Source organism: Chanodichthys erythropterus, chromosome 16 (genome assembly GCF_024489055.1).
Source record: "Chanodichthys erythropterus isolate Z2021 chromosome 16, ASM2448905v1, whole genome shotgun sequence".
In the NCBI taxonomy this organism is placed as follows: Eukaryota; Metazoa; Chordata; class Actinopteri; order Cypriniformes; family Xenocyprididae; genus Chanodichthys; species Chanodichthys erythropterus.
This window is the reverse complement of record NC_090236.1, coordinates 30,412,072-30,432,592: the sequence shown is the minus strand read 5'-3', so window position 1 is coordinate 30,432,592 and position 20,521 is coordinate 30,412,072. Positions and strand designations below refer to the sequence as shown.

The 20,521-nt window shown below is 39.0% G+C and overlaps 1 protein-coding gene across 5 annotated transcripts in view; it reads right to left on the bottom strand.

Moving 5' to 3' along the window:
- Positions 1-186: 186 nt before the first annotated feature.
- si:ch211-207d6.2 (sickle tail protein homolog) overlaps positions 187-20,521 on the bottom strand; it is a 71,438-nt gene continuing 51,103 nt past the window's right edge. For 2 of the 5 annotated variants that reach the window (XM_067363228.1, XM_067363230.1), the window contains exons 6-21: positions 19,262-20,043; positions 17,488-17,589; positions 17,317-17,357; positions 16,994-17,154; positions 16,382-16,557; positions 13,735-13,871; positions 10,814-10,961; positions 10,274-10,718; positions 9,877-10,087; positions 8,633-8,880; positions 8,128-8,268; positions 5,906-6,022; positions 4,906-4,980; positions 3,069-4,778; positions 2,497-2,619; positions 187-1,895 (exon numbers count right to left, since the gene is read on the bottom strand). In XM_067363228.1, coding sequence (XP_067219329.1) covers positions 1,356-1,895; positions 2,497-2,619; positions 3,069-4,778; positions 4,906-4,980; positions 5,906-6,022; positions 8,128-8,268; positions 8,633-8,880; positions 9,877-10,087; positions 10,274-10,718; positions 10,814-10,961; positions 13,735-13,871; positions 16,382-16,557; positions 16,994-17,154; positions 17,317-17,357; positions 17,488-17,589; positions 19,262-20,043 — 5,157 coding nt within the window. In that variant the 3' untranslated portion in view covers positions 187-1,355. The remainder of the gene's footprint in view (positions 1,896-2,496; positions 2,620-3,068; positions 4,779-4,905; positions 4,981-5,905; positions 6,023-8,127; positions 8,269-8,632; positions 8,881-9,876; positions 10,088-10,273; positions 10,719-10,813; positions 10,962-13,734; positions 13,872-16,381; positions 16,558-16,993; positions 17,155-17,316; positions 17,358-17,487; positions 17,590-19,261; positions 20,044-20,521) is intronic. The other 3 variants (XM_067363231.1, XM_067363232.1, XM_067363229.1) reach the window with 3 other exon arrangements.

The window sequence follows — 20,521 nt, the reverse complement described above, 5'->3', positions numbered from 1 at the left end:
AGCTCAAATATGAAATATTTGGTTTATGTTTGCTAGAGAACCAAGTGTGATGTTTTGAATACTGTTCATCCTTCCATTTTTTTTGTATTGTCAAATAAATATTCTAAAACATTCCACACATAAACATGAAAAGCAAGAAAAAAGCCTCAAGTGAAAAGAAATGACAATACACTGGAAGCCCTTTATTCGATAATCATCTATGGCAAGCATTTTCTTCCAAACAATTTTTTTTTTTTTGTACAATTTATACAGTATTACAAAATCAGAGGTAATATTTACAGCATTTATCTTTGCATCATCCATGGTTAAACATCTGAAAAGCATGCATAGGAGTAAAATTTGGCAATTATTCATAGCCAGTATTTTTGAGTCTAATATTTAATGTTTCAGAATGTAAATCACTGTTATTTTGGCATTTGTCACGAGCTTTTTAAAAGGAGTACAAGAATGGTGTAACACAAAGCTAGGCTACAGAAACACCAAAATGGTTGTATAACATCCACTCACACTATATACACTTGTTTTTTAATCTTTAAATGAACACTTTTTTTTTAATGAAAAATTCACTATGAACTGCATATTGTTAGTTAAAACTGGCAGTGCACTGATTAAATTTGGTTAAATCTCTTTCAAACTGTCAAATCAATCACCACAGACTTGTTAAACCACTTCATAGAGACATACATTGGGCTCCAAAAGTCTGACACTTCTAGTGAAATTGCTTCTTTTTTGCATTTTGTTATATTTAATACAATGTTATCATCTAAAATTATATTATCAACATAATTTAGGTTTGTGTAAAACATGTCTAGCATGATTGGAGATGATCCAATAAGCATCTTGTGCTTCAAGAGTTTGTAAACTTACAAGTTAGCTTCTTTGACAAGTGACCTAGAAGTAGAGCAGAATCATATATATTCCTTATTTGAGATATATATGACAGTTTAAAAATAATCATTGTGCTCTCAGACATTTGGACCCGCACTATATATGGCTAATTAAAACTAAAAACACGAAAATATCATGTATTTAATTTCCTTTCCATAAAATAGCAATGTATGTTTTATATAGTTCATGTAAGTAAACAAATGCACGTCTATAAAATATAAAGCCAACACTGTCAAATTTAATCCCTCACATAAACCAAAACAAAGTTCATAATTCAGAAGCACCATATGTGGCTCTAGATTCTGAACTACTTCTGGATTTCAGAGGAAATGCACAACGACAATAACATCCACCCCAAATACACGGCATAACTAAATCATTGTTTTAGTACATGGCCTGCAGAAGAACACCTTAAATCCCACCTGAATGAGTGCAAACAGTAAGAGCAAAAGAGAGAAATGGACAGCTCATGTCATGTCCCCGGTAAAGGATGCTGGTGTGATAGCGGCTTGGCCACTGCTGGCCTTCAGAGACCTGCGGTTGCAGAAGTTGGACATGTGTACAGCTCGACTTCCCCGGCACATGGCAGTGGGAGACAGGAGGGAGGGAGAGGGAGGGGATGAAGAGGAGGAAGTAGAGTTCGGAGAGACAGAGGAGGAGGAGGAAGAGTAGGAGCTGGATGAGGATGAGTAGGAAAAGGAGCAGGACTGGCCATTTTGAGTCTGCGGAGGAAGGGTTAGGTTTTGTCCTTCAGAACACTGAGAAGGCCCGTGAGACTGTGAGGGCGAGACGGGTCTACAGCTGGGCCAGCTCAGACTGAGACATGGGATTGAGGACTTGGAAGAAGAGGAAGAGGTTCGGTTAGTAAGCCTAGAAGTATTTGAACAAGGAGCATGGGTTGAGCTAGGTTTCCATGAGCTAGGTATAAAAGCTGGGATCTTAGAAGCAGGCAAAGCAAGGAAAGCATGTTTACTATTCCCACCAGCTTTCATAGCACTCCCGTTAGCCTGCAAACAAAGATGCCGGAAGACATGGAAAGTCAAGTAGGATGATAACACATACGTGAAAATATAGAGCTCTATATTCCATAAAAATAGTCTACAATACAACACCAACAAAAATATTACTCTTGTAACAAAAGGTGTAATTCTGTCTCCTTTCTCTAACAGTTTGATTCACACATTAAACAATAAAGAGAGAAAAGAAGGATGATTTTGGCCACCAGACTGAAGAGGCCAGAGGTTCTTCAAAATGTCTTCATAATCCAAAGAAATGGAAATATAAATCGTCACTCCCCAACCAACACAGTGGGATTACAATCTAAGATCCTTTGTTTTTGTTTTATGGGTGATTGTTAACAGTCACAGTTTTCCTGTATAGCTTAATTGGTAGAGGATCATGGGATCAATTCCCAGGGAATGCATGGGTTGGTAAAAAAAGAAGTGTCTATGTGTAAATGATAAACATGCACAAGGAATTGGTTGTGATGAAGCATAGGTGAAGAGTGAACATCATATTGGATCCATGTGTGTCCACAATAAAATTACTCAAACATATTTCCCGTCTGTGTCTTCATGCCTTACACTGGATGCCCTACAGTAAAACTACCTGTCGGAATTGCCTCTGGGAGTCCTGGAGCTTTTGGGGCTTTCCGGGTTTTTCCACACTCCCTGGCTGCTGGCGGGACTTGGGAGAGGAAATCCGACTCGAAGCAGGAGAGTCACCAGAATCCTACAAAGATCGACAAGAAATCAACGTCAGAGACAGACTGAGGCGAATGACTACTACACATCAGAATGAGGACAGAGCTTTTAAAGATTTCTTATTTGTAGACATGATTGGGGACAGAAAAAAACAGGCAGCATGCTCAAGTGTACAACCAATTTCCCAATCACAGTGCATGCATTTTATTAATCCCACAAAAGATGAGAGCAAGTTGGTCAGACAGAAATGGTTCATGGGTTCATCCTCATTAAAAGTCTGAGCAGTAAAAGTAGACAGAGTGGTTTGAAAAAGAACGACACCAAGTCCATAATCAAACACGGAGCCCTCAAAACCGAGTGTTCCCAAGTACGTTCACCCGAAGACACCTACGAAACACATTTAAAGTGGTTAGAAAGTCAGGCTCTTAAAGCAGACCCAAGCCACCAGCAGAAGGGTGAAGAGGAGTTGAGAAAGACCTGTTTACTGTTGGAGGAACTGGAGGAGGTGGACGTGCTTGAGGAGGATCGAGACTGTGTTTTGGGTCTCTTTTGCAGTGATGACTTCAGGGGTTTGGGCTTCAGTGGTGCTGGCTTTTTTGTGGGACTGCCCTCCCCCGGTTCTGCATGACTGGCCATTCTCTTTGCTTTCAACTCTTCCTTGCGGGTGACTTCGGAAACCACTGTAGGCCCAATGCCACTTATGGTACTTTCTAGCTGCTTAATGGTCTGCTCAAGGCTGTCTAACGTTTCATACGTAGTCTTACGGAGTTCCTTGGTTCTGTCTTTGGTGCTCTGTGATGTACCAGTCTGGTTTTGTGATAAAGACCTTAGGGTGGTAGAATCAGAGTCTGCGTGGGCCTTGATCTCAAATCTTTTAGCTTCTTTGAGCTCAGTCACAGTTCCATCTGGTTCCTCTTCATCCTCGTAGACAACTACCTGCAGTGTCTTTTTGCCAGTTTTTGTCCCCGTACGAAGAGCCTGGCCAATAGCTGCAAGCTGCTTCTTGGGGAACTTAAACTTGAATTTCTTTTTCACATCTTTAGAAGATTCTGTCTTGTCTCCTTCCTCAACGTCAAGAGCAGAACTCTCAAAGGAACTCTGCTGTTGTAAAGGCACTGCAGAGCTACTACTTCTCTGACTGTTCACCCTGTTCTCAGTTCTGCACTGATCTACATTATTTTTAGGTGTTATCTGACCAACCTCACTCGAGTTGGCTTCCGCTTCCGCCTCCTCCTCATTCTCTTCATCGATCCTCTCCTCAGACAGAACCCTCTCCAGCTCTTCTTCACACTCAAAAATGGTGGACAGTCGTTTGTAGGCCTGACAGATATCCATCGGCTCGTCAAAAATTATGATAACCGGCTTCTTGTCGTATCCAGAGTCCTCTGGGGCAGATACGGTTGGTTCTGAGCCCACTTTAAGAGTCTGGACATCCGTTCCCTTGCTGTTTACCAGCTGTTGGTATTCTCCTGTCGACAGAGCCTGTACCTTGTTTTTAGTTATCCTAAAGGCAATGTTATTTGGTGGAGGAGGACCTTCTTCTCCTGGGAGGTCTGGACTTAGACTGGCCTCCTCAGTATATCTGACTGGACCTCTAGATGATCTCTTTGTCACTTCCTGGCCATTCTCATGGTCATTCAGCTGTGTTGAACATGAGGCATCAGTGTTTGGCTGATGGATCGGTGAGAGATTTTGAGGTACAGCACTCTGAGGACTTTTACTAACAAGTGTAACTTGAACAGTGGTTGAGCGACATCCGTGCTTTTTTGACTTATCCAAAACAGGTGCGACTTGCTCAGAGGACGTATGTAGTATCTGCTGCTCTAACTTCTCAACAGGTGAAACTTTCTCAGAGGGTGGGGGAACTACCTGCTTTAGGGACTTTAGAACAGATTCAGTCTTAAGCTCTTTTCCAACTTCAGGGCTGTTTGTTAAAGAGTAACCAGATGAAACCTGATGAATATTGTTTAGCTTGCTTTGGACCTCTTTGACTGATTGTTTTGACTGAAGTGAAATTACAGATAAGTCATCTGATATTAACAATTTTTGCTGCTGGGAAAGGTCAGAAGCATTCACAGGTGCAACCTTTGAAGTAGAAAATGTAGCTTCCTTGGGCTCCTTTAGGTCATCTGGCCTATAGGGGCCCTCATTTGATGTCTTTGAAGTTCCGGTGATATAATACATGACCTGACAAAGAAATCAAGAATTCTTTGGACTTCAAACAACACATTAAAGACAAAGTGAACACAATATGCAAACATGCTCTTAAATCTCACATAAAACCAATGCAAACAGTCAAACAAATTATATTTACCCCAGGTGAACCAGGTGATGCACTATTCTCCCTACTTTCAGATAGTGCTCCTTCTTCAGATAGACGAGTAGTGGTCTGCTAGGACAATTTGTTAGTACAGAGTCATTGCATTACACTGTGACAGACCTTTATTTACATTCTCATATTAATACTGAGCTAGTCAGTATGATGCAGAAAAAACATAAAAAAAAAAAAAAACAGATCAATGGCGCCATCTAGAGTTGTTTAGCTTCCATAAAGAATATAACCGTTAAGTCTCATCCATAGATTGTAAACTACAGTATGTTGTCAAGCATTGCATACAAATAATGTATTTATTGTGACTAGACATGCTTGAGAGAGTAGTGGAATTTTATTAGTACAAAACACATGCTGAATTTCTGAGTTTATTTTTTTAAACAAAATATATTAGTGGAGAAAGAGACTTGCATCTAGTCTTTGTATAGACACTCCAAGATCCAGAACATAGAAATACTTCTCCTGTTTTGAAAACCCTGACACTGTTGGCCTGTAAAAACTAAAGTTAAACAGAAATACAAAATAAAATATATATCATCTATATATATATATTTTATTTAAAAAAAACAATTCAAAAAGCAATACTATTATATCTTTATATCTCTTTAGAATGGACATTCTGGCCCTTTTTCAAAGTGGACGCTGAATGCTAAAAAAAGGAAAAGGTCAGAAGTCAGAGTGTGCTGAATGGCCTTTCCAACGCCCCAGTCACTCTGACCCACACCATCTTATACAGCAGTATCTATTAGCATTCAGCAGGAGAGTGTGAGTGACAGACCAGTGTTAGACACACATTCAAACATATTACACCCTTTTTTAATGAGGGGCTACGGTCAGGCATTGACTTTCATCAGTATGTCAGTATAACAGAATGGGTTTTGTGCATTAGTGTCAGTAGAGCGGGAGGTTATGGGACACGACTGCCCATGTGAGCACTGCTGTTAGACTGCGATGGGGAGTTAGCACTCATCACACCGGTTACCTTTGTGTGGTAAGATAGGGAAAGCCCTGGCTCCATCTCACGGTCTGAGGACTCACGGGTTGTGAGATTGACAATGTATCTGGGCTGTAAATCTTTAATAGTGCACTTCTGAAAAACCTAAGGAGGGGTAAGGGTATGGGTATTAGGTGCTGTGTCTGGTGGATTTTTCCATCCTGCGTTTGTGTGTTTTGAGAGGTCAAACACAACTGAAAACCTTTATCCAAACAGGATGGATATATATATACACATTGCTCACTGAGTACATCCAACAGATTTCTCAGATTTCGCTTTTAAATTAATACTTTCTATGGGATCCTATTCAATGAAATATTTGGGCAAATCTGGTTTTAAAATAGATACCAAAGGCAAAATTGGAACTATTCCGGTTCTGCATGACTTGCAATTGTCTTTGCTTTCCAGCAGAGACTTTGGAAACCACTGTAGGGCCAATGCCACTTATGGTACTTTCTAGCTACTTAATGGTCTGCTCAAGGCTCTCTAACGTTTCATATGTAGTCTTACGGAGTTCCTTGGTTCTGTCTGTCTCTCTGTGATGTACCAGTCTGGTTTTGTGATTAAAAATTGGAACTATTCTAACAATAATTTAAGATCATTGTGCAAAAATGAGTACACCCCAATGAATGTGTTAGGAGAAAACTTCAAATAAAATCATGCAGGTGGCCACAGAATAATTGACAATTAAGAGTGGCATTTAAGAGCAAATCTACTCCCCTATAATGCTGACAAAATGGCACCACATGGAAAAGAAATGTCACAAGACCTGAGAAAGAAAATAATGTCTTTGCACAAAAAAGGTCAAGGTTATAAGAAAATTAATAGTGTTGCAAAAGTGATTAAAAATTACTTGTGAGGCGTCCAGGTCGGAAGTTACCACCTTGTCAAGAGCGTTTTGATGAGAAAAGTTGAAGAAAATCACCATACAAGTTCAGCACAGTTGGCTAAATTGGGGTGAGTGTTTCCCTTGACACCATATGACATACACTGCAGAGGAGTGGCATGTGTGGCTGTCGTCCACGAAGGAAGCCACTGCTGAAGCTCATGCACAAAAAGCCCATCTAGAATTTGCCAGGGCTCATGTTGACAAAGGCGAAGACTATTGGGACTCTATACTTTGGAGTGATGAGACAAAGAATAATCTTTTTGGCTCTGATGGGTTCCAAACTGTATGGCATCGCAAGGGTGAGGAGTAAAATGAAAAATGCATGGTGCCAACAGTAAAGCATGGTGGTGGCAGTGTTCTTGTGTGGGGTTGCACAAGTGCTGCAGGTGTCGGGGAGTTGCATTTCAAAGATGGCATCATGAATTCACAGATGTACTGTGAAATAATGAAAGAGAAGATGCTACCATCACTCTGTGCCCTAGGTCACCGGGCACTCTTTCAACACGATAATGACCCAAAACATACATCTAAGGTCACTAGTTCATTTCAAAGTAAGAACAGGGTAAAAGTGATTCAGTTGCCAAGCATGTAACCAGACCTCAACCAAACAGGGCACTTGTGGGGAGTTCTGAAAAGACAAGTTGAACGTCATAATACATCCAGCATCCAGGATCTGAAAGAGTTCATTCTTCAAGAATGGAGAAAGACAGAACAAGTTGTCGTCAACTTGTTCATTAAATGTCTAGAAGAATTGGTGCTGTTCTTGAAAAATTAAGGAGGCCATACAAATATTAGATTTAGTTGAATTTGTTGTAGGGTATTTATTTTTGCAACACCTCATTTGAATTAAATGTTTGTTTGTTTTGTTTTTTTAAATGCAGCAAATTGGTCTCATATTCACTTAGAAATTGAGAAATGGATAAAATCATAATTTTCAAAGGGGCTGTACTCATTTATGCATTTATATATATATAGTGTAATTGTGTTACTTTTCATTTCATACAAAGTCACGGATTCATGATGCCATTTGATTTATAGGAGATCTTACCCATTCTCAACAATAGAGGGCAGCACGATTAAAACTTCTGGAGAGAGCCAATACACCACAGTGCCCTCATTTTGAAGCTTTTGCGTAAATGTTGACACTGGTGGGGCAACCATTGATGTTTGTATGGGCTCGATATTTGTCCCTTAACACCTCTGACATGTCTCAACTTCCTGTGCGTTTCGTTTTCCTCTTTATGTGTGTTTGAACAAGAATAAGTGTATGTTCATGTCTTTGTGTGAGTGGCTCCTGTGAGGACGATTGTGCTTTGCTCACCTGTAGCTCAGCCATGATCTTATCTCCTTCATCCTCTTCATCTTGTAAGGTGGAGGTGTTGACAGGAGGGGTGCGGGGCTTGGGCTTGACCTCTGGGGGCACACGCAAGGGTTTGGGCTGCGGGGCCTCCTCTTCATCCTCCTATAGCCAAAACAACCAGCCAAGTGTGACCGACCCTCACCCTCCATTATGTCTCTCAAAACAACAAAAGCAGCTGGAATCTCTACTGTGATTTTCCATCATTATTATTCACAAAAACAGGATGCAATATGCAGCCATAGACTATAAAAAAAATAGTATGCAGCGCACGGCACACCCAGGCAAAATACAGCATGCTGCAATTTTAACATGTAGTAGGTACGTTGTATGTTAGATGTGTTGTTTTCAAATAATAATAATGACAATTGTCATGTTGTCTGGGAATGTGGCTCAGCAAGGCCTGAGTCACATGGATAATGTTGGTGTGATCTTAATTAGAGGAAGATGAAATGCACGACACACGCACCTGAGCACTAGTGGACTCTTTCCGAGTGGTGTAGATAACCTCTCCTGACCGTCCAGTGGTGAGTCCAGTTCCAGAGGGGTAGAATCTGCGTGGAGGGGGAGGGGGAGGTGATTTGCTGGTCATCTCAGGGTTGGGCTTCACTCTGTCAACACTGGCCCTGTGGGGCTTTCCTATGGTTGGCTTCTGTGGCCTCTCCAAACTGGTCTGGACTGGTTTATCTGCTAGGGGTCCATCCTGTGGTGCAGCTTCTGTTTGAAGTAAGATAAAAAGTGCCTCATTAACTAATTTAAATCCTGCAGAGTTTAGATTAAACTCGAATCAAACACACCTAAACAAAGTCTGGGAGGTGTGTTTTTTGTCAGCCAAAAAAACAAAAATTAATGGTCCAACACACATGGAAAAAAACATAAAATAGGAAATGATGTCATAGAGAAAACCCCTGCAGATTTTTAAAACTGATTGTCAGGGTGAATAAATGTCTTGAAATATTATATAATGTGACCTTTTAATGACAAGGCAAGGTAGGTTCAGGTTGTAAAATGAATCTCATGTTCTTCTCATGTTCATTCATGAATCCCCAAAACGTAAAAATATTTATGAATAATTAAGGATTTTTTAAATACGCTTTTTACCTTGCAGGGGCACCGTAACGGGGGGGTATTGGGATGATTCTAAGGGTCTTTGTCAGACAGGGGGCCAGTTTGACCCGTTTAAATCTTTTTGAAAATAATGTGATTTTTTAAAATTACTTTTAGAGGGATGCAAACTCATGAGGGGTAAAGGTGGCAAAGATGTGACCCCCCAAACAACATAAGATAATAATAATAATATTAAAATAGTTTTATCACATTATAAAAATTAAATAAACCAATAAAGAAATATATTATTACTATTTCTACTAATAAAAAAAAACTTAACTTGCTTTCAAACATTAAACCATAGAGTTTTTATTTTTGCAAAAAAAAAAAAAACTCATGGGATCTATATGACATTTTAGATTCAAAGTGACAATTTTGCAGACCTAGTTTAATTGAATGAATTCATTAAATTTAAACTTTTTCAAAACTAATATGGCACCAACATGAATATAAAGAGCACATTTCTAAGAAATTGGCAGATGTGTGTGTACCCTTTCATTTATCATGGACACTCTTATGTCATCTACCCAGATCCCAGTTTTTTTTTATGTCCTACAATCTGAATGAATGGTTTATATGTAGATTCACACGAGTGGACAGACATACCAGGGAGTGGAGACACAGGAAGTGGAGAGTCCACCTCATCCGGCAAGATGGGTGTCTGCGAAAGGGCGCCGTCCACCTGGCTGCTCACCTCCAGGTCAGGTATGGCCTTCATAAGGCTGGCCTGGGTCTGCTGGAGGATCCTTTCCATTTCCTTTTCCGCTTCTGGTCCAGCAGAGTGAACCGTGTCCTCTGCTACTGCCCGTTTTGAAACCTGTGGAGAGCCCAAGAGAACTAGTTGTTTGTCACAAACAAATACTGGTAAAGTATATTTGGCGAAAGTTCCCTACAGATAAATACAGAGTTACAGAAATAATTATAAGTAAACAAGACATTCTTGTGTTGGTGCCAATCCACCAATCTTAATCAATCAAAAGTGGAAGGCACAATTGAGCCGCACCTCTTCAGGCATGGGCCTGCTTGTGTTTACAGCGATCTCCTCCGCTTGAAGTGGAGGTGAGGAGGATCCAGTTGTGCTGATGGCAGAGGTTACTAGCACGGCTTCCTGGCCCTGCGGAGCTGCTCTCTTTTGCAGGGCAGGGCTGTTTTCTCTGCTTCTGGGACTGATCTTCGCCACAGTGGGGGAGTCCCTGCCATGGGTGGGTGTGAGGGGGGGACTGGGGTGGTGTGTGCTGATGGGAGCAGTCTGAATGCGGTGCACAGTTACAGGAGAAGATGGCACGGGCTCCGAGCAGTTGACTTTGGCAGGTGATCTTGGTTGTGGGGTGGGGGACTCGCAAACAGGTTTTGGAGATCTGTACTCCTCCACAAAGGAAACTGAATCAGTAGGCAATGCCTTCATTTGGACTGGGTCAGAAGTATGGTTGTGGCTCTCGGTGGCATATCTACAGAAAACAGAAACCCTAACAATGAACCCTCCAAAAAAAAAACTACAAAGCTTTAAAGGGATTTAATATTCTAAGTGGTACATGAGTTGTACCTTCTCAGTCCACTGAGAGTGTCAGTCAGAGCTTTGACTCTCTTCAGCATGCTGTCCATTTTGTGAGGCTCCTCCTTCAGGAAGCGCACTGCCTCCACCTCCACCCGCAACACGCCACGCATTTTCATCTGCAGGGCTGGGAACTCTCCTGAAATGATGCAATTCATTATTTTACAAGAGAAAGATCTACACTGCCATTCAAAAGTTTGGGGTCTGTAAGAGTTTATAAAAAAAAGGACTGCATTTATTTGATCAAAATGTAATTGAGAAAAAATGTAATATCTTGAAATATTCTGAAATAACTATTTTCTTTTTTAATATATTTTAAAATATAATTATTTCCTTAGAAATATTGAGCTGCACAACCGTTCATTTCTTGTGGAAACCGTGATGCATTTTTTTATGAGTAAGAAGTTCAAAAGAACAGCATATATTTAAAACGGAAATCTTTTGTAACATTTAATCACACATTTTTTCTGTGATTTATAATGATTAATCTCACCTAACATTACATTTTTTAATATATATTTTTAATATATTTTTATATATATTATTATTATTATATTAATAATTTAACATTTAATCTCCAAATTAATGTAGAAACAACATAAAGACAGCATATTTTAAATATTCGATCTAACAGGTAGGGAATATAGAGAATATGAATAAAGTTATCAAACACTTCACAGTCTTCACTGCATAAATTATAAATTAAATACAAATAAATCTTTATTAAAGCTATAAAAGTTATTCAGTCAAGAGCAGTGTGATCTCTTTTTCTTTTGTTGTTTGATTAACCTTAAAGGGTTAGTTCACCCAAAAACTAAATTTCTGTCATTAATTACTCACCCTCATGTCCTCCACACCACAATTAAGATATTTTTTATGAAATTCGAGATGTTTCTGATCCCCAAGAGCAAGCAACATAATTACCACTCTCAAGGTCCAGAAAAATAGTAAAGACATAGTTAAAATAGTCTACGTGACTAAAGTGTTATGGAGTTACGAGAATACTTTTTGTGTGTGAAAATAAAACAAAAATAACAACTTTATTTAACAGTATTTTTGTTTTGTTTTTTGCCTTCTCTTGGATATCAGAAACCTCTCAGATTTCATTAAAAATACCTTAATTTGTGTTCTGAAGGTCTTATGGGTTTGGAACGACATGAGAGTGAGTAATTAATGACAGAAATTTCATTTTTGGGTGAACTAAACCTTTAATGCACATTGGAACAGGTTTATTAGGCTGCTGTCACTTTAAGACCTGATGCGGATTTGACACGGGCATTTTGGTATAAATTGTGTGTTTTTGTCTGTTCAAGCGCAAAAGAGAATTCAATGCGGCCAGCGTGCTGTCTGAAGGGGCTGTCTTTCTGTGAGCGCAAGTCGTGTGTGTGTCACACACAGACAGGAGATTCACAGACAGCGTGCCACTGAGTTCACTTTTGTGTTTTGTCAGGCTTGAATAGTTATTCATGCAAAATACATTCGCATGAATAAGAACGTGATCATATAATGCAATGCTAGCTAAAGGATGACAGAAAAACGGATGCAGCCTTAATTATTTTTGTGTTAATTTTGTCCTTGCTGAATTGACCCTTCGCCAGGAGTTTGATTGACAAGCGATCTAACCAATCATAACGCAGAATCCGCCATTTTGTCCGACAAAGCAGTCAGGAGTTAGAAGCAGTGTCCAAGGAAGTCGACCGGAAGTTGAAGTCGGCCGGGTGCCGCCATCTTGTAGCAGAACTTCACTTGCGTTAGCATCCCCATTGACTCCCATTCATTTTGGCGTCACTTTGACAGTGAATAACTTTACATCTGAGGCGTTTAAAGACTCCATTTGTCCATTATTTATTTCCAAAGATACACGACAATGTATAAAGGGCTCCATTACCTTCTATGTTACATTATGGCCCCGTAGAAACAGTTTTTGTAAAAATAAGCTAACGATTGCGTCATAACCACTCGACTCTCTGTCGCACAGTAGCGAAATTACTGTACAGACAGGAGGAGAAGCTCGCAGGCAATCGGGGAGACGTCAAGAGAGAAGCCTACTGGCGTTACATTTTAAAATACTATACAAAATAATTAATCAGAATACTTACTCCTGCTCACTCACGTCAAAGAACTCCCCGCTCAAGCTCGCCGTCTCTGCAAGATTAACGATGGCAGTTTGTACGCACAGCTACTAGAAGATTTACATCTGTCACACTAAGCTTGATGACGTCAACAACCTGTCTGAGTCTGCGCGTCAGAAACGGAAGTGCTAAAAAAAAAAAAAAAAAAAAAAAAAAAAAAAAAAAAAAAAATCGCTAAAAATGGGCTTCACTTGACTCAATTGAGTTCCAATGGGGTCGCTGTGTCCATTTCTTTTACTGTCTATGGTTAGAAGATTAACCTCAGTGGAGTTAAACTTGAAAAACGGAGTGTACTGATGTCTTTCCGTGTTTGAAACAACATTCCTTCTCATGTTCATTCATGTTTATTTGATGCTATAAATTAACTAGTAGGAAGAGATGAGCGATTCACGAGCCACTTGAGCTGAGGCGCTACAGCAATCTGTCACGACACATTAAAGAGCTACAAAACAGTTTTTATTGTTTCAATTTCTTAAAAAAATTACACAATTTGAAAGCTGGGTCTTTGTCTAATATCATAAGTAACCTGCTCTGTCTTGTCTGTGGACGTGTTGTCAGTGTCCCTTTTTTGCTCCGTGATGTATTTTTCACTCTGTGTGGCGTGACAGCGCCTTGGCTTGTCAGACAAAGCAACAGTAACTGGGGGGGTGGGTCTTTGCGAAGGGTCAATTACTTTCTTTAAAGAAGAAATCTTACAGACCCCAAATGTTGAACAGTAGTGTACAAGGTTAATTTTGAAAAGAAAAAGTCCACAGGCAAGAAAACTACAAATTCAATCACCTTTGAGTGTGGCCAAAGCTTCTCCTACTTTCCGTAAGTTGACTGCCCCTTCCTCCACATCCTTCAGAGTGACTGGCCGAAGGCTCATGGCAGACGTGGATTCTTTCTTGAGCATCTCCACATAGTTCTCCAGCTCTCTGTGACATTGTTACAACAGAGGATGTGTTCACTTTCACTTTATATTCAAATATAATTTTCCTGATAATTTACTCACCCCCATGTCATTCAAGATGTTCGTGTCCTTCTTTCTTCAGTCAAAAAGAAATGACAGTTTTGATGAAAACATTCCAGGATTATTCTCCTTATAGTGGACTTTAATGGCCTCCAAATGGTTGAAGGTCAAAATTACAGTTTCAGTGCAGCTTCAAAGGGCTTTAAACGATACCAGATGAGGAATAAGGGTTTTATCTAGCGAAACGATTGGTAATTTTCAAAAAAAAACAAAAAAAAAAACATGTAAAAGTACATGCTTCATATAAACAAATGATTGCCTTCCGAGTGGTTCCGCCAAAACCGCACTTTCATATTCTTCAAAAAGCTTACGCTGTATGTCCTATGCTTTCCCTATTCTACTTAGTTTAGTAAGTAGAATAGGGATCATTTGGCGATGATTTGATAGGTGATCATTTGTTTATATAAAGCATATACTTTTACATTTTTTTTTCGAAAATGACTGATCGTTTCTCTAGACAAGACCCTTATTCCTTGTCTGGTATAGTTTAAAGCCCTTTGAAGCTGCACGGAAACTGTAATTTTCAAATGTAAAATTCAATTGTTTGGAGGCCATTGAAGTCCACTATAAGGAGAATAATCCTGGAATGTTTTCATCAAAAACCTTAATTTCTTTTCGACTTAAGAAAGAAGGACATGGACATCTTGGATGACATGGGGGTGAGTAAATTATCAGGAAAATTTTATTTGAAAGTGAACTAATCCCTTAAATTGCAAGTTAAGAAATCAGTGACTTCCTTACATTATCAGACAGGAGTACAGCACAATACAAATATATTATCTGTATAACAGTATGGGTAAAAATTAAAATGAACCATTGACATATTTAAACTTTTTTTTGCTAATGATTTTTAAAACCTAATGATCATGATATATAGCATGATTTGAGAATGATCCAAATAGCATCTTGTGCTCAAATGTTTCTGTTCATTTCATGGTTTAAGACAAGTGAAAAAAAAAAAGAAAAATCCCATATTTCCAATATAATCTCAGACATTTGGACGCCACTGTTTCTATTTATTTCAAATGCATTTAATCCAGCATTTGTAGCTTTTACGACACTTAATACTGTGTAATGAGCAAGTCTTGACTGCGAGTCCTGATGAAGGCTGAAACCTGTTTGACGTGATTTAGCCTTGTTTGTTGACTGCAGTTCACATACAGAGAACTTTTGGCTGTGTAAGCTAAGACAGCAACAAAAGTCTGCCCTCAGCCAAATACCTTCAGAGGATCATCACAGCCTACATCTTTCTCAGATTCTCTGACTTCTTCCTTCTTGAAATGGTTAAGAAGTCTGAGTTGTTGAAGTTGGACATCAGAGTTCTACCTCCATATAAAAGTCTTGAACATGACCAGCTATGCAGGAATCTGCAAGCCAGTACACATGCTCTGAGATCATAGTTTAGCACAGTCTTTGTGGGAAATGGTTTGTGTTTTCTGTAATTTACCTGAGGGGTGTCTTAAGGGTTTCCCATGCACAATATCAAGTTCTGCTTTTGCTTTCTTTCTCACTATAACACGATCTAATATAAGCCAGTATTATTATGTGGCTGATGAACTAATAGATGTTGGTCAGTGGAATAAAATGTGTTGTATTCTTTCATGCAGTGTTATTTTAGTATTTTTTTAATATACTATTATAGTATTTATTCATATTTTGAACATTTCTAATTTTCATTTAAGCTTTTAAGTTGATCTAATATTCATTTTTTTATATAATCTTTGTTTCAATTAACAAAAAATATTTTGAATAGTTTTAGTTAACATAACAAAACTGGTTTAATGCACATTGTAGTTAAACACCCACTTCAATCTGACTTATATTCCCCCATATTTCCCCATAAGGACAGCAGGCATTCATAATAACAGGAAACACAAAAAAGTTTCACAAGCCTTATTCTTCCAAGAAAGGTTGGGACAGTGGATTATTCAATGCATCATTTCATGCAATCACACACACCTCCACCCAAGGAAGGCATGACTAGTTTTACTTTATCAAGGTTTACACCACCAAATGGGTTTTGAAATAACAGTACAGATATGTAGTAATTTTGTACAGCACTAATGATGTAAAAACATCCCCTCTGCTCACATCTATTAAAAACCAAACTCTGATCTTTGTTTATTAAAGTGTGCTTTCAGCATTGAGTGGAGACATGTGATTATAATTAACTAGTGAGGAGATTAGAAGTGAGCAGTTAATCAGCATCAAATCTGGCTCGTTTGAAGCAGCTAATCATTGCTCTGATTTCCCCCTCTAGATCGCAGCATTTGTTCAGTTCGTCCACAGCTGTCTCTTACACTCTACAGATGACCAATTCATGATGAATTCTTCATGAGTAATTAATGTCAAGGTCTTAATGAGATCCGTATTAGCACACCAGTCATGAAAAAAAAAGCTGCCCTGTTGTCTTACCCGAGCTGCACGAGAACATGCTCCTCCATGCCCAGATAACTGTGTCTTTCTTCTTCCACCTGGACTCTTTGTCTATGAACAGGGTCCTCGAGGTGCAGCACAGTTCCTGAAACCTTCTCGGAGATCTCCTGCTCTGCCTGTCGCAGCATCAGCCTCATGGCATCCTGGTTTTGTAGCTGTATATGCAAAGCAAAGCTTTATCAACACAATTGCTTTCTAACCCCATGTATATTATAACCCATGTATATATTATAATACTACATCACATTACTGTTTTTAAACATATATGTTTACATATATACACAAGGTTTCAAAGGTTTGGGGTCAGTAAGATTTTTAACATTTTTGAAAGAAGTCTTTGTGAATTTAATTTAGCATTTACCTGAAATAGATACATTTTGTAACATTTTAAATGTCTTTACTGTAATTTTTGATCAGTGCATCTCTGCTGAATAATAGTATTAATTTCTAAAAATATAAAACTAATACTTTTTTTGACAGAAAGCACAGGATATTTAATATTTAAAGCACAAACATTTAATAAACCAGCAACTCATCTATAGAAAGAGCAGATGCCCTGGACAGAACTTTCTATGTGAATTCCATATGTACCTGCATTTGTTTGAGTTGGTGGAGCTGCAGCCTGAGGTCAGAGACGTTTCTCTTGAAGGTGGAGAGGATTGAGCATATAGCAGGGTCTCTGACAGGAAGCTGAACCTGTGCTGAAGGACTATCTACATCTGGGTCCTTAGATGATGTTACAGTGCAGACGCCTAGAGAAAAAAAACACCAATTTATGATGTTTTTGCTCTGGTAACAACACATATGGCAATCACTAAGTTAAATGAAGATTAAATTCAGATTTGTGATTCTCAGGAACATGAAGGAATGATAAAGGAAACATCATGATGTTCAGTAACTGAATGTTAACTCACCATCATTCTGTGCCAGAGAACCCACTTTTACTGGTTTGTCACTATAAAGAAAGACAAAACAGAATTTTTTGCATGAGTTTTAGTTTTTTTTTTTTTATCTTCATATTATATTAACATAAATTAAATTAATGCTGTTTATGAATCACATTAAATGTGTCTGTGAACATTTACCTGGAAGTCTCTTTGGCACTTGTATTTGGCCCTTTCATCAGAGCATGCTGAACAAGACCAGTAAGACTGGCTATCTGCTGCTCCATAGCCTTTATTCTTTCACTGCAAATCACAGGTCACATGACTCAGTAAAATCAATTCCATAATTGATCGCAGGCAATCAACCGTTTTCTGTTAAACTGTATTAAACAATACTAAAAGGGACACCAGCAGGGGAATTATATTGCCTTAATAGCCTTTTCTGTTTCTGAGGGCCAAACTTTGATATTTGAGGCATGAATAACAGCATATATATATATATATACATCTAGAAAAGTTGGGCTTTTTCTCAGAGGAACTCTTGTCCTCTTCTCAATTTCACTTCATTCACTGTTATTTTCCTAATTACCCTTTAATTACTCATGCACTACTTGAACAAATAACAACATCAGAGAAAAGGGAAGTAAAATCACTGTTTCCATGTCTTTAAGATCAAAGAAAAGCAAAGTATATACACTACCATTAAAAAGTTGCAAGAGTTTTTTTAATGTTTTTGAAAGAAGTCTCTTATGCTCACCAAGGCTGCATTTGATCAGCAAAAACAGTAATATTATAAAATATTATTGCAATTTGTCTATTTTAATATATTTTGAAATGTAATTTATTCTTGTGATGACAAAACTGAATTTTCAGCAGCCATTTTCTTCAGTCACATGATCTTTCAAAAATCATTCTAATGTGCCGATTCAGAGCGTTTTTTCAGGATTCTGTGATTTAGTTTAAAAGAACAGCATTTAGTTGAAATAGGACTTTGAAATAAATGTATTTTCTGTCACTTTTGATCAATTTAATGCATTCTTGTGCATTAAATGCATTTCTTACTGACTCAAAACTTTTAAAGGGCACCTATAATGCTCCTTTACAAGATGTAATATAAATCTCTGGTGTCCCCAGAATGTGTCTGTGAAGTTTCAGCTCAAAATACCCCACAGATCATTTATTTGCCCAAATTTGCCCCTATTTGGATGTGAGCAAAAACATTTTTGCATGTGTCCCTTTAAAGGGTTAGTTCACACCAAGATGAAAATAATGTCATTAATTACTCACACTCTTGTCGTTCCACACCTGTAAGACCTTCGTTCATCTTCGGAACACAAATTAAGAAATATTTGATGAAATCCGATGGCTCAATGAGGCCTCTATTGCCAGCAAGATAATTAACACTTTCAGATGCCCATAATGGTACTAAAAACATATTTAAAACAGTTTATGTGACTACAACCTTAATATTATAAAGAGACAAGAATATTTTTTGTGCACCAAAAAAACGAAATAATGACTTTTCAACAATTTCTAGTGATGATGGGCGATTTCAAAATCTTTTTGAATCTTTCGTTTTGAATCAGTGGTTCAGAGCGCCAAAGTCACGTGATTTCAGCAGTTTGGCAGTTTGATACGCGATCCGAACCGCTGAATGAACATTCCAAAGATGAACAAAGGTCCTTAAAAAGCGAATTCTGTAAAAGAAAATATCTCCCTTTGCATTTAACTTTGAGCATCGTAACTTTGCAGATGTTGTTTATGCTCAAACAGCAACATTACACACTAACTTAAGTTAAAAAAGTAAAATCATAATCAAGGGCCCCTTTACATGGTTGTGTACATAAAAAAAAATCATTAGGGCATGAAGTAGATCACATTTAAACCTGTATCCCTGACATGAGCACAAAGTCTCTGGAGCATGTGCACATCAAAATGAGCTGCAGCAAATTTAAAAAGCCAAATTCACTCTCACCTCTGAGGATCTCCAGCAGCCATGTACGGCCTCTCTCCATGACTGGGCGGAAGGTCGGCAAAAACAGGGGAGGCAACGTTGCCTCTCACCCTGGTCGCCACCTCCATGGCTCCATTACTGTCCTTGCGGATAGATCTTCGAACAGGTGACGCCCTTTCCACTGCCACACCCTGTGAGGGCATGGGGGAGTTCTGGCCTGGGAGCATGTCAATCATTCTGACCTCACTGACCCTGTGAGGGGAAGCAGGTGGAGTTTTGGAGCCCATCGAGGCGAGCTGACTTTCGCTGTACTTGCGTGATTTCTGTCTGTAGAGGGAGTGCTGCAGGTCCTGGCCATCGGCATATGCGCCGACAGGCTTGACAGAGGAGCGGTGCTGGATGTATGCCGCCCCATCTGGGATGTCTCCACTATGGCTGCCTTGAGATGAGGCGAGGCTGTGTCTGGCCTCAGGCGAACTATATGCTTCTGAATACATAGGAATGCTCTTGCTGCTCAGATCCTCATCTGGTTTTACGTCCCGTCGCTCCAGGATGGCACTGGGGCAGGGTGTGATGGAGCGACTGGGGGGTACGCTGGACAGACGGTCCCTGGGTAAGGTGGTGCCACCGGGCATGGCAACAGAGTGACCAAAAGGGATCCTGGAAGGGGAGGAGGGCATGGAGCGAGGTGTAGGAGGAGACATGGAGCCCTGTACTGAATGTATGGGACTGTGAGGCAGAGTGTGCACTGGGCTTTGGCCTCCTGGCTGCTGTCTGCTGCTATAGAGTCTCTCTCTTGTGATCTAGGGATAGACCGAAAAAGCACATGAGAGGGAAGTTGGGTAACATAAGCTCAACAAAGCGAAAACAAACAGGTGTAAAACAGTGGTCATCAGCTGGTTTTGCTACTAAGTGGTAACCCAACACATAAATTGTTTACCATACCATGATAAACAATACCACAGTACAACTGTTTATCATAAATAAAAATGTTAACTGTATTTTTGATAATATACCTGTATAGTAATGCACTGAAATGAATTCTTTACCAAAATACAATATACCTGTATAGTAATGCACTGAAATGAATTCTTTACCAAAATAATCTAGCCATCATTTTTAATTACTCAGCTTAAATGTTGCAGGTATGTGTAACAATCAAAGTATTTGTCATAATGTACTTTAAATAACACAAACAAAATTATCTCAGAAAAACCAGTTCTGCTGTTGTTCATAAATACCAATAGTGATGTTGTACAATTAGCTTAAATTTGGTAATTA